This window comes from Lactuca virosa, chromosome 1 (assembly GCF_052849685.1).
Source record: "Lactuca virosa cultivar CGN04683 chromosome 1, Lactuca_virosa_CGN04683_v6, whole genome shotgun sequence".
NCBI lineage: Eukaryota > Viridiplantae > Streptophyta > Magnoliopsida > Asterales > Asteraceae > Lactuca > Lactuca virosa.
In genome coordinates, this window is record NC_136426.1 from 319,658,294 (window position 1) to 319,673,521 (window position 15,228).

The 15,228-nt window shown below is 36.8% G+C and overlaps 1 protein-coding gene across 1 annotated transcript; it reads right to left on the reverse strand.

Moving 5' to 3' along the window:
* Positions 1–2,318: 2,318 nt before the first annotated feature.
* Positions 2,319–5,482, reverse strand: LOC145168481 (putative carboxylesterase SOBER1-like). The gene is made up of 6 exons (XM_079087281.1): positions 5,178–5,482; positions 4,200–4,252; positions 3,694–3,817; positions 3,484–3,608; positions 2,875–2,982; positions 2,319–2,746 (listed from the first exon to the last, which is right to left on the reverse strand). Exons 1-6 carry the CDS (start codon positions 5,440–5,442, stop codon positions 2,648–2,650), a joined length of 774 nt encoding a protein of 257 aa, XP_078943407.1. The 5' UTR covers positions 5,443–5,482; the 3' UTR covers positions 2,319–2,647.
* Between the last annotated feature and the right edge of the window lie 9,746 nt (positions 5,483–15,228).

Here is a 15,228-nt window from a genome sequence, read left to right on the forward strand (position 1 = left end):
AGTTTCAAGAATTTATGTAGCTTGAAGAATGTTTTAATTGTAAATCTTGAAGGTAACTCTGAGAAATTCGAAACGCTAAAATTCATCTCTTATTTACTTAAAGAGCATACCAAAAATCAGCAAATGCACAATCTACTTTGACAAGAACGTGTCTCCATGGACATAAATTTAGATATTATATGATAATGTTTGGATAAACACACAATTTTAGGCTATGATACATATCGATCAGAATATTGATTAAAAGACTTGAAACAAGCAAACATGTTATATATCCAATGGTATATATGCAATTGAAATCAATATAATTGTATTGATTTTACACATATCAATGTCTACAATGGAGCGTGCAAACAATGAAGATGGTAAAGAACAATTTGCACAATAATAAGAGTGATGAACATATGAAAAACTGTATGGTTTTATATATTGAGAAATATATGTTAGATATATTAGCAACTAGGGATGAGAGTGAGTCCAAACCCGGACCGGTAGACCCGGACCCGGAAAACCCAGGAACCGGTTAACAAGATTTTTTAGGACCGGAAACCGGACCAGTATATAGGAACCGGTTCCGGGTAAGGTACCGGGTAAAGTGGGTCTAGAACCGGAAAACCCGGAAATATTAAAGTGGGTCGAATGGAACCGAGTCAAGTGGGTCTAAAACTGAAAAACCCGGGGAACCGGGTAAAGTGGGTCGAATGCATGTTTTAAAATTTCACAAAATACAAAAATAAAGCTGAGAAAAAAAAGAAAATTCGCAGCTTTGATATCCAAACTTTGGGAGACTATAAATCAATGAATATGAAACCAAAAATGACAAAATTATACTCTAAAATCATGTACAAACTCTATACTACACTTTGGAAAAAAATGCATGCTATTCCGACTTCAAACAAATTAGATATGCATGTTTTAAATCTATCACAAAATACAAAGAAAGCTGAAAAACATAAAATTTTCTGCTTTGATATCCTGACTTTGAGAGACTATAAGTCAATCAATAAACACCTAAAAATAACAAAATTATAGTCTAAAATCATGTACAAACTATAAACTACACTATGGAAAAAACCTCATGTCAATCCGACTTCAAACGAATGAGATATGCATGTTTTAAAACTATCACTGAATATAAAAAAAGCTGAAAAACATAAAATTCTCAGCTTTGATATCCCGACTTTAAGAGACTATAATTCAATGAATATAAACCCAAAAATGACAAAATTATAGTCTAAAATCATGTACAAACTATAAACTATACTATGGAAAAAACATCATGTCAATCCGACTTTAAACGAATGAGATATGCATGTTTTAAAACTATCACAGAATACAAAAAAAAGCTGAAAAACATAAAATTTCCAGCTTTGATATCCCGACTTTGAGAGACTATAAGTCAATGAATATAAACCCAAAAATGACAAAATTATAGTCTAAAATTATAAACTATACTATGGAAAAAACCTCATGTCAATCCAACTTCAAACGAATGAGATATGAATGTTTTAAACTTTTCATAGAAACCGGTTCCGGCCCCTAAAACCGGTTCCGGTTCCTAATACGGTTCCGGTTCTTAAACCCGGTTTACCCGGACCCGAAACTCGGATTACCCGGAACCCGGATAGAGCCATTTTTTAAACCCGAGACCCGGACCGGTTTTACATATTCCGGTTCCGGTCCGGTTTTCCGGTTCTAAATCTCATCCCTGTTAGCAACGCTATACTTGTAAATGGTTTTCAAAAATATAAAAACTAGTGAACAATTGTAAGGCATTGATTAATATTTATAAAATGATGTTTGATATTTGGTATTATAACTTGCCATAGATGGTAAAATTTTAACCAAACTTTTTCGACGAGTTTATTTTGTAACTTCAGTTAAGTTAGATACTCATTTTACAAATAAAATCATAGATTCGCCACTAGTACTCGTACAAACATATGTCGTCTTATTGACTTCATGTGGTTGCCATTTATACAATAAGAAAAGAATAAAGATGTATAACCGTATATGGCATCTAAAGCATGTTTATTCTCACGATTACATATAAAACTTCTACATATGATTTTATTCAACTACATCAAAGAACCTAACAGTTAATTCCCCATTTGTGTGAAAGTGAAAGAAAGAGTACCCTTGTATAAAACAAAGGCCACTATGAATAACGATAGTGCCAAAAGCGATGATGTTGGCAATAACAATATGCTATGAATACATGAGTTTTATAAGTATATATGAAATAACGATAGCACATTAAAGTAAAGCAAGTTACAACTTATGTTAGGTTAGGTCATTCTTCTTTTTGTGGTAGTAAGTAAAAGAAACACTGGTAGTAATATCAAGTTTTGTGCAACTAAAAAAGCAAACAGCTACAAGATCATTACAGAAATCAATCAATCAATCACATAACAGATTATTTGTTGAGAGTGTATTTATTCTGATTTGGATTGTGTCCAATCAATATCACAAATTCATCGTCCACAAATTGTTAAGTTGTAAAAGATTTCGCAAATTCAAAGATCTAAATGGATTTGGACTTCCAAACAATATTCGAAGAAGAACCCACATCACCATTCAGAAGAAGCAGTCTTCCGTGTATAGGGGAAATATAATAAATCTTAAGCTTTGTTTGTTTTTTTGTTTTCTAGTTGGAGGAGGAAGTTGTTTGTAAACGAGATTTGATCCATGATTCCAAGTATTGGAGCTCCTGATTGTTTATTGAATGGGCAAGACCCGGATAAGCCTGTTGTTTCATTTCATTATAACAACTATGAGCTACTTGTTTAAATTCAACTTTTTTCTCACTAAGCCATTTAATAATTTTAATTAATCGGGTAGATTTTTCAAGTTAACTTTCATAAAGTGTAGTACCTTAAATTCACAATTAATGCCAACCCGTTGAAGGAATGGTGGGCCCGCTTGTCCAGCTTCAAACAACACTGTTCCATCAGCTATACCATGCGACCACAATATTGGTGTCTACACATAAAACCAAATACCTCATTATAACCACAAACTAGTAAAATTTTCCTAGTACCTACAATCAACACTACTCCATCCACTCCACCCACATAAACAAGAGGGCATTCATGTCTTTTCCATAGCTGAGAAAACATGTCCCACCTTTTTTTGGCGGGACAAATTGACATTAAAAATTGCAACTTTTGTCTCATTGATACCAGTCTCTGTCCCAGGGTCCCACCTAAAACATCTTTTTACGTGAATTTTTGTCCCATTCACACCAATCCCTATTCCGCCTTTTTAGGTGTTATTTTTTGTTCCATTGACATAAGTCCCTGTCCCACTTTTTTGGGCGGGACAAATATTTGCAGTTTTTGTCTCCAGTCCGATAGATGTCAAACACAGTACAAACTGTTTTGTACTGCTTATGTTTGTGTATAACTAACTCATAAATGCAATATTACATCACCAGTTTGTTTTGTGATTAAAAAAAAAAACATATATATAATATAATAATACCCTTTTGGCCTCTGGCGTGATCTGTTCAATTAAAGTAGTTGAATTAAAAGGAACCCATCCGCTAAAAACTGCACCCCCTCCAAGTGTTTTTGGATATAACAGAACACTAGCCAAGGTCAACGCCCCTGCAACATTTTTATAACAATGTTCCTATTATTCCCCACATTTTTTTTTTTTTTTTTTTTTTTTTTGAGAGAGAGAGAGAGAGACCTCCTTGACTGAATCCACAGATAAACACATTCTTAGGGTCAATTCCAGCAGCCAGCTCCTTGTCAATCACCGTATGCACATTCCGAACTGCTTTAAGCAACGAACTTTCATCCGTAGGGGAACTCTGTACATTTCATATGTTAAAATGACTTATTTGCCCATCTTCATCCTTGCAAATGAATCTCAATGGTATTTCTTTGGTCCACGTTATTGAAGGGTAATTTAGATTTTGACAAAAAATAATCACAATTTCCTTTAACTACATGCAAAGTCAAACAATGCAAATTTAACATCGACTCCCTGCTTATGAAAAGAAGCCCAATAGGTATTTTTAATTCTACTTCTTTTGTTTAAAGTTTACCATATATACATCCAAATTTCACTTATGTAATGTAACTAACCATATTCCATCATATGCAGATTTATAATATAAAGTATTATAGAATATCAACATTAGTTATCTAGAAACAGCTTAAATTTATTACAAATCAACAAAGTTAACTTACAGATGTTATAGGTATCTCGTGAATGTCAAACCATGAAGGCATCACTGAACCATCTGCAAAGTATAGAGTTAAGATATCATATTACTATATTAGTATAAAAAGTGATGTCTATGTAATGTGCTCTATAAATGTACATGATATTTAAGATATAAGAGAATGACAGCATTCGTGGAGAAACAGAAAGAAAAAGAAATGAGGACAACTTTGTAAATAATTTACTGGGAAAAGCCTCGTTTCCTCCACTGTCTTTATTAAATCATTCTTTCTGCATTAAGTCAGAGAAACACTCATGTATAGCTTACTGGATTAAGTAGTGTCCCCATTAAGTCCATAAGATAATAAAAAACAGAACCTAAGTCTAAATCTATTACAACTGTTTTACATCAAAGTCCCAATAAACAATTTTCAATTTTGAATCCTAAAAAACTAGACATCTATAACTCTTTTGGGGTAAGAATAGAACTAGAAGAAACCACAAGAAAAATATATCAATAACTATGAAACCCGATAAAATGTTATAGTCATCTTTGATACATGAGATAATCTATTGAGCATACTATGATGATCTATAGCTCATTATACCTCTATTAGAATGGTATTGTATATTCTTTTTTGTATCTTCTTCACTTCGATATTCCGATTCTACAAGCAAAGCTTTTGTTACTGTTAGAGTATCCTCAATGGAGTCATCGGAAGCTCATTAGGCACCATCAGGAATAGTAATTACAGCTAAATTTGAGTGTTTGTGCGTGTGTTTTTAACAATTACAATTTACAGGTAACAGATGAAGTTGGTAAGTTAGTATTTTACTAATATGTCACATGAACATCAACAATCGGAACTTTTTCATCAGGGAAACAAAAAAAGAAACCCTAAATTCTACAAATATGCGTTAATCTCGCATGTGATCCATAACCGAAAATCAACAAATCATAGTTAAAATTCGGAATGAGTTAGTTATTAGTAACGGGGACTTACAATTACAGGTAACAGGTTGAGATGGAGCAGAAGGGAAAGACCAACGAGTGTTGGCGAACTGAGACGAGGTGAAGAGCGTCTTGATGGGTTCATTGGCTGGACCGGAGTCACCTAGACCGTGTAGCCATAAGATGAAGCTTCGAGAGGCCATTGATTTCGAATCGATGGTTGCTTGAGAAGGAGAAGAGAGGAGTATTGTGAAAATGGTGATGGAGAAAGTGAATACGAGGAGTGCAACTGGTTTTAATGCGGAAGAAGGCTTCATTTTTCTTGTTGGGTCTTCCTTGGGGTTGGTAGCCCTCTTTACAATAATATATTTTATTTTCGAGGTATGGAACTCAAAAAAATTGGGTATGACGTAATAATCATGACGAGGGTGCAAGCAGAATTTTATAGTAGGGATACAAGCACAATAGTATTAAAGAAAATCGAAATTTTTATACGACAAGTTAGGCGTTGCCGATTTCACTACGGATACCATAACAAAACTGCCCATGATCATGACTATGTTTTTTACAAAATTTCACTTTCGAAAATTAAATCATAAATTTCAAAATTGACTTGTAATTTTCAAACAGTGTTCAAAAATAAGATTGATCGAAATGGTCTTTGGTTTCGAAATTTGAAATGTGAAGCATGTCGTAGGAGGTGCATTACTATGCATTAAGGTGAGAAAAAGTTTGTGACTTTCGGCTTGCAAGACAATGTCACAAAAGGAAGGGAGTAGTTGAGGGCTCGGTATGCAATTGAGAAGGTCTCGAGGTTGATCCAAGATCATAGAGAAATCAATGAGATTTATCAATCTTTTTAACATGATGGCCAACAATGACTAGTTAATCACAAATGGTTTTAAATTTACGACTAAATTCAACAACTAAATAGGATCTTTCTATAATTTTTCGGGGAATCCCATAAGGAATGCATGCATTCTATATAGAATTATGATTGTAGGTAAATTTAAGAGAGCCTCAACCGCCAAAATGTTGTGGGCGATGGTGAGACCAAAGGCCTTAACCATAACTTCTTTATAAAGAAGATTGAAGAATGAGAACAGCGTGTTGATCGCACCATGCCAAGAAACATAATCGGGATTGAGAACAGATTGGTTGTCGACGTCTTTGTTGGGTGGTGGAGTGGAGACAATGTAAGCAAGTAGTTTTTGATAGGATAATTGTAACATCCCAAAAGTACTAAGTAAAAAAATTTATTTTTAAGTCAACCAAAACCATGAATCATTCATTCAAAAACCCATCAAGTATGATAATGTATAAAATAGTTATCATAGTACAAATCATTTTATTAAAGGCAGAACACTAGTGGATGTAATGCATTCATGTCGAGTTCTTCCCCTTGGAACCGGAAGTACCTGAAAAACATTTTAAACATAAACCATAAGCACAAAGCTTAGTGAGTTCCCCAAAATACCACATAACATACATACATTGCTATGGGCTACCCCCATGGTTTTACATACAAGTGTCATTGGGTACCCCTATGGTCTTCCCTGGAATGCCATGGGCTACCCCAGGGTCTTACAACCAAGTGTCATGGGATACTCCCATGGTCTTTCCTTGGAATGACATTGGCTACCCCTAAGGTCTTACAACCAAGTGGCATGGGCTACCCCCATAGTCTTTCATGCAATTGCCATGGGCTACCCCTATGGTCTTTCATACAAATACTGTTGGATTAGGTGTTTAAGCCCATAACTATAATTGATATGTATTTGAATTGATAGTAACACAGTCTTTTTGGGTTGCCCTCATACTAGCAACTAGACATGATGAATTTTGGAGAGAGAGGTTATATTTATTATTTGAATAATAAATTGAAGTAAATGATTTATTAATGTATTATGAAAATAATATATTAATTAGAAATCATATTATTTAATTAATAGTTAATCAGAAATTAATTGGAATTAATTTTGGGACTAATTGTATTAATTAAAAGTGTAGTGGTTGTTTAGCAATTTGTTGATAGTTGAGGAAAGAGGCTCTAGAACCTCCCTAAAAGGGTTGGATGAAAACTTCTAGGAAGGCCCTAGAATTTTCGTCCAAAGGCCTTGGATGGGAAGTCTATGTGCTGCTTAGTCCTTAAGCTAAGGGATTAAGGTTTCCTCCTTAAAACCTAGCTTTGGCTCTAAGTTACCTCAACTTTATAAAGGGCTTTACCCCTTCATAATTTCAGCTACCAGAAACCCTAGAGAAGAAGTCGAATTTCTCAATCCATCTCCTCCTCTCTCCTCTCTCATCCTCTTGCCTAGTTTGGGTGTGAGCCATTAGAGGTGTTACACTTGTGACACTTGCTCTCAAGCTTCAAGAACTCTTGGATTCACATTGTTATTACTACATAACAATTAAAGGTATGATTACTACTCTTTATTGTAGATTTCGACATAACATATGGTTCCTAGGGTTTCCCAATAGTTGATCAGATATTGTATGTGTTGGGTTCTAGTTCAAAAATAGTTTTATAAACTAGAAAATTATGACAACGGAAGACTTTAATTTTGAAATAACATAAACATTTTATACCCACCAAGGATCTCCTTGCAAGGTATAGAAAGATTAAACATTTTATAACAACCTTTGTTGTTCTTTGGGTCCTCTTGGGAGGCTTGGAAGTTGATGAAGAATGTGGAACCTTTGAGACACCAACAATGACTCAACTTGATGTAGATGCTAGTCCATAAACTCTTAAACCCTTAAGCTTTAAGTTCATAACCAACAATTGAGACACATTCTTAATAATTGTACTTGATAATTAATTGTACCCCCATGGTTTTTTAAATGTTTAAAATTATTAATTTGAATATTAATTGTACTTAATAATTAATGTCAATTTTTTTTGGTGGTGGTAGGGGGGTTAAATTTTAAATTAAATTAAATTGTTTCATTTCGGAATTTATAAAATTAAAGAACCCTAGTATTTTAAAATTTTAAAATACACCTTATACTATATGTAAAATTAAAAGTTTAATATTTACTATATGTATAAGAAAAGTCATTCGAACCGCTAGTACGTCTCATTCACGAAACCGATCTATAATGGGGGTATAAGGAAACTACCTATAAAATGGTAGTTGAATGAGTGTCACTCTCACCCACCGCTTCCTTGATTGGTGGAGGGTCGTTAGCCGAACGAGTTTGATAGGAAAAAATCATCCTCATTAATAACTATAATGAATCATAAAGTAACTAAATGTTTTTTTATTAAATTCTTAATCTTAGTTACTCTAGGAAAAATGTGAATTTGATGCTAATCCATGAAATTGCACATTGCACTTTATATAAGTCGTTAGTGGAGCGTGTGTGGTTAACCGGCACACTAATATGGACTAATAAAGGGTGGCAATGGGTGTCTCGTAAATTATCATTGATTGATGGAGTGTGTGTGGCTAACCAGCACATTAACTAGATGATAAATGACATCGAGAGTACCAAGCTAATTTGCATGGTTATTCACATCTTGTTTGTGATCCTTGGTATCCCAGTCACAAATGGTAGAGCATAATCGAGATTAAACATGTCATTGAATAGTTCAATAAATCTAAAAAGATCTAGGAATTTCATTATAAAACCTAATTCGTTCAAATTTCGTTTTTCGTGGTGAAATTGGTAAATCGTCATTTACATACCTTTAAATAATTTACAATTAGATTATGGCATCCCTTTTCTAAGTTGTGAATTATCTAGTTGGATCCTAGCCTTGATATTTCATTTGGGTGTTATATCAAGGATTATTCTTGTCTAATCAAAACTTGTCCTTCTTCTGTAGATATCGAATCCCAACGATGCTTCTGGTTCGTCCAACAATAACTTCTCACTTTGGAACATCTGCTTGAGGGTTACCTTTGATGGAACCAATTATAATGATTGGATGCAAAAAATCAAAATGGCTCTTCATTTCGAGGACAAAGAGTATGTGCTCGAAAAGGAACTTCTCGAGATTGATAAAACAAAAGCTACTCCTGAAGAATTAGCTGAGTTTAGAGTGGACTATAATGATATTGTTGGTTTGTGAAAATACCCGTTAGGGTTTCCAATGCATTCCATACGTATAAATAATACACCAGTTATATTATATTACAATGAGGACCCTATACTATCAATATATACCTACACTATACATCAATAGAAAAAATAGTTAACTAAAACTCCCCCTCAGTTTGAGCGGGAGGTTCACGAATGCTTAAACTGTTACGAAAATCTATAAATAACTGTGTAGGAAGTCCTTTTGTAAATATATCAGCAAACTGGTGTGCAGATGGAACATGCAAAACGCGAACCTGACCAATGGCAACACGTTCCCTAACGAAATGTAAATCTATTTCCACATGTTTGGTTCGTTGGTGTTGAACTGGATTAGATGCTAAATACATATCACTCACATTGTCACAAAACACAACAGTAGTACGAGTTAAGGGACAAGACAACTCGAGTAAAAGATTGCGAAGCCAAGAGGCTTCAGCGACAACATTAGCTACCCCCTTATACTCGGTTTCGGCACTAGACCTCGATACAACATGTTGACGTTTTGAAGACCATGAAACAAGATTATCCCCAAGATAAATGCAAAACCCAGAGGTGGACCGGCGTGTCGAGGGACACCCGGCCCAGTCAGCATCAGAATACGCAACCAAACGATCGACATTAGACGGACGAATGTACAGACCATGACCTATAGTACCCTGGATGTAGTGTAAAATTCTTTTGAGAGCATAGAAGTGAGGTTCACGTGGGTCATGCATGAAGAGATAGACCTGCTGAACAGCATACGCAATATCAGGGCGAGTGAAAGTCAGATACTGTAATGCACCTGCAAGACCTCGATACAAGGTCGGATCAGAGACTGGCTTTCCTTCTGAAGAAAGCTTAGATTTTGTGTCCGTCGGAGTGCTACACGGATTACAAGAGAGCATGTCAGCGCGAGCAAGAATCTCTCTTGCAAAAATTTTCTGTGAGAGAAAAAGACTAGTGGAAGTGCGTGCAACAGAAATGCCGAGAAAGAAAGATACGGTCCTAAGTCCGTCATGGCAAACTTATTGGAGAGTCGGGTAATAACTCACGTGATGAGTGATGGACTAGAGGTAGTGAGAACAATATCATCAACATAAAGAAGAAGATATATTGTTTCATGTCCACGGTGAAAGGTGAAAAGAGAGCTATCAGAGAGACTGATCTTGAAACCGAGCGAGGAAATGTATACAGCAAACCGTTGGTACTAGGCACGTGGAGCCTGTTTGAGACCATACAAAGCTTTATGTAAGCGGCAGACATAATCGGGATGTTGCGGATGTACATAGCCTGGAGGTTGCTTCATGTTAACAACCTCAGTGAGATCACCGTGGAAAAAGGCATTTTTAACATCAAGTTGATGAATTGGCCATTGTCGAGAGACAACAATACTAAGGACAGTACGAATAGTATCCGATTTAACAACCAGACTAAAGGTATCATCAAAGTCAATTCCCGGTTTTTGAGAGAAACCTTGGGCTACGATACGCCCTTTGTAGCGATCTAGTTGACCACGGGAGTCAGATTTGTGCCGATAAAGCCAACGACAACCAACAATGTTAGCCTGAGGGGGACGGGGAACTAAGTCCCATGTGTGATTGGAATCAAGGGTTGCCAATTCAGCATCCATGTCAATCTTCCAATTGGGGTCACACAAGGCTTGAGCAGTGGAACGAGGAATGGGAGATATAGTAGAGATAGCAGACAAATTAAAGAGTGTACGCGGCTTCAGGGAACCAGTCTTAGAATGGGTAGTCATAGGGTGACCAAATACCGTAGAAGAAGCGACAGGACGCACAGGTGCTATAGGAGATAGAGGCACATGTGGGGAACCAGTAGGCGGTGTCAGAGGGGGTGACGCTGGTGTAGCGGAAGGAGAGGGTGTCGTGGTTGCGGGGGCAGACACGACACATTCATGAGATGTAACAAGAGGAGAAAGTGAGTCATCATCATCCTGAACAAGAGAGTCTAACTCAGAATCACTGGGAGCAGCGTGAAATTCAAAGTAGGGAAAATGATCTTCATTGAATACAACATGTATAGAGATAATGACACGCTGAGTGATGAGATCAAGGCATTTGTAGCCTTTATGATCAGAAGCAGGGCCAAGATAAACACATGTACTCAAACGAGGTGATGGTTTGTGTGGAGATGTGGCGTTGGTGTTTGGATAACATAAACAACCAAAGACTCGCAAATGATCATAAGTAGGAAAAAAACCAAATAGAACCTCAAACGGGGTTTTATAGGAAAGGGTGGTGGTAGGAAGAAGATTAAGGGTGTGAATGGCGGTGTGAAGAGCTTCTACCCAAAACTTGGTGGAAAGAGACGCCTGAAACATAAACGTGCGCAAAATATTGTTGATGGAGCGAATGGATCTTTCGGCTTTACCGTTTTGAGGTGACGTGTACGGACATGAGAAACGAACAGAAATGCCATTAGTTTGGAAATAAGCAAGAAGCAATTTGTTGTTAAATTCACGACCATTATCACACTGAAAAGATTGGATGTCTGTTTTAAATTGATTTTTGACATACATTCTAAAGTTACAAAAAACGGAATAAACTTCAGATTTTGCACGCAAAGGAAAAACCCATAAAAATGAGAAAAATCATCCAAAAATAAAATATAATACTTAAAACCATCTAAGCTTATAACAGGTGATGTCCATAAGTCGGAATGTATAAGCTCAAAAACACGAGAAGTTTTAGACGTAGATGAAGAGAAAGGCAAACGATTATGTTTCCCAAGTTGACAAGCATGACAAAGTGGGAGCTTATTCGAGTTGCTAGAAATAAAATTACGGGAATGAAAAAAACTAAGCACTAAGGATCCAGGATGACCAAGACGCCGATTCCATGTAGGAAGAGAGATCGTAACAAGAGCCTTGGATGGAGAAGAAGGATGGCATGGATACAAATCACTGACACTGTCGACACGTTGGAGAAGAGAACCTATATTAAGATCCTTCACAGCAAAACCAAACGGGTCAAATGTAACAGAAACCCAATTATCAGTAGTAAATTTACGAACATAGATAAGATTTTTGACCATTTGATTGAAACAAGAACATCATTTAAATGAAGTTTGTTTTGAGAGTTAGGAAGAAATGAGTGACCAATGTGAGCAACCAGAAGGAGTGCACCATTACCAACCATAATAGATCTAGAATTACATGGTGTTAGAGTAGACATGTTACCTTGGTTAAAAGACATGTGGGCGCACGCACCGGTATCCATGTAGTATTGATTATCGGGAGGCGGTTGAACTGACATGGCCTGAAACATGGATGAGAGATCGGTTGGTTGTTGTTGCTGTGATCTAACCGAGGTGTGGCTGCCAAAAAAGGAGGGTGAAGGCGGAAAACCTTGGGTTGTTGCGACTTGGCCTGGGGGCCTGTTCTGCGATGACATGGGTTGCGGCCCATAGAAGAACTGATGCGGATAAGCGTGCGGCATGGGAGCAGCGGGCTGGAGCGGCTGCTGTAGCGCTTGCTGGGCTGATCCGGCAGAAAGTGGGCCAAGCACTAGTGAGGGTGAAGGCTGGCCCGATGGGCTGTAGTAATACATGGGTTGCTGTGGAGACGAACCAGCATCTGAACTTGCTACACCATAGCAATAAATAGGTGGTTGTTGAGGAAAGCTTTGCATGGATTCACTTGGATGTGATCCCATAACACCTGCAAATTGAGATTGTTGACCCGAACTGGTACCTGAAACATGATTAGTACTAGAATATATGCTAGAATTACCCCCTGGAAGTGCCCCGATGATTATTACGGTTTTTATTCCACTTTGTCTTAGATCTTACAGAATTATTGACACTGGAATATAAAGCCGGGCTGGGAATTGGCTCAACAACATGATCGGGATTGTCTTCGCGACCCTCATGAACAAGAAGCATGTTCTTAGCTTGTAAAAAAGTGGGAAAATGGTTCGTATTGGTGACAACATCGATGATGCTTTGGTATGAGGAGGGTAGTCCACGTAAGATTTGCATCACTAGTTCTGTTTCATTTATTGTAGAGTCGACATCGACGAGAGCATCAACTAGATTCTTGAGATTATGACAGTAGTCGGTAAAGGAAGATGCGCCTTTGCGGGTGTTACGAAACCGTTCCTGTAATTGAAGCATCCTTGGCATTTTATTGTTAAGAAAAAATTCATGCTAGTTGTCCCAAAAATATTTCGTTGTACAGTCATCACTGGTAATAATTTGGAGAACACTGGGGTCACATGTGGAGTAGAACCACGACTTAACACGTGCATCAATAGATTCCCAGTCTTCATCATTATCACCGAAGGGCTTAGATTTACCTGTGATGTGTCCGAGGACCATAGCACCTTTGCAGATGTGCTGAAAAATTCTACACCAAAGCTTGTATTTTGACCCATCGATAGTCAGTTTGAAACTGAACTGATTATACACATTTGTTACAGCATAAACTAGCTGTAGTGATGTAGGTGATGGGTTTTGAGCAAAAGAACATTCCTATGTGCACATGAAAAACCCTAAAGCTTTGGATCTAGGTTTCTCTATTATACATGTAATTCATCCAAAGCTTGCAAACCCTAATCTAGCATACTATAAAAATCGAGATCTACAACTAATACAAGTTTAGATGATTACCTTTGATAGTAGCAAGAATCTTCAATCTTCAAGAGCTTAGTATCACAAGTGTAATACCTCTAATGGCTTACAAACACCAAGGCAAGAAGATGATTAAGAAGAGAGGGAATGGAGGCTATATTTCGGCTCTAAGAACTTCTTAGGGTTTCTGTTAGCCGAAATCTGTAGCCCTAGGGTTCCTTATATACTTGAGCTGCTAGGGTTTTAGCCAAAACCCTAATTGGATAACTTAGGGCTTAAGCAGTCCAAGGAACCTTCTGGAATAAGGCTTGGACAATTTCAAGGTGGGCTTCCACTCTAATTTCGTCCCCCCTTATGTCCATAAGGATCCACAGCCCAAAACTCAGTTATCTTATAATTGCAATTCCAGTCCCCTTAGTTCAATTAATCTCTTTTGATCACATAATTAATTTCTCAATTAATTCTTAATCAGTATTAATTAAACAACATGATTTCTCCTTTAATATATTATTCATATAATATATTAATAAACCATAATATCGTCTCTCTCTCCATAAATCATCCTGTCCAGTTGCTTTGGTGAAGGAAACCCAAAAGGACCATGCTACAACCGGGTCAAGTACATACCAAATACAGTTATGGACTTAGACACTAATCCAACAGTCTCCCACTTGGATAAGTCTAATAACTGCAAGTACGACTTCAGGATCCGAATAGCAATCGTAGCTCTCAAATCCGCTGTTGAACTCTGATCTTATCAGTAACCTGTCCTTTAGATAAGGGATCGTATAATCCTCCGTTCTAGATATCGTGCGGAAAAATACATGGAACATAGTCATACTTAATGTCCATCAGTTTGTTTCTCGATCTCTGATTCGTTTGACATAGAACTTAATTGAACACATTAATTCAGTCCTGACCGGGCCCGACACATAAGTCAAACCAAATCATCGAGGGGCCCAGATATCGCTTTCACCCTCTTAGGATAAAAGGAACAGATAAACTTCTACTTATATGCATTTACTATTCACTCATCAAATCATACACAACAATGCGTTTTATAACATCAAGTTACTGATGCGTTTACGCATTATCAATGCATAACCAACTTGCAAACAATAAACCATATATCTAGGTTTAAAGACTATATGATATTATCGTCTTGCGATCACTCGTGATAAATTCCATGAAGCGATACCAGCAAGCGTGGGTTTAATCCAATGCTCAAATCTTAGTTCATAAGCACTCATTAACGTTGTAGCAAACTTTTGCTATGTCTAATACACTTTAGACAGTCTACAAACCAATTCATGACAGTCTTCTTTCATACCTACTTCCAAAGTATGAGTGACTGTGGACTGTTCGAATAATCTTATTATTCAGGAAGTCAAAACATGCAAAGTGAAACAATAGGTAAATGATTAACACAAGATAATAAATTT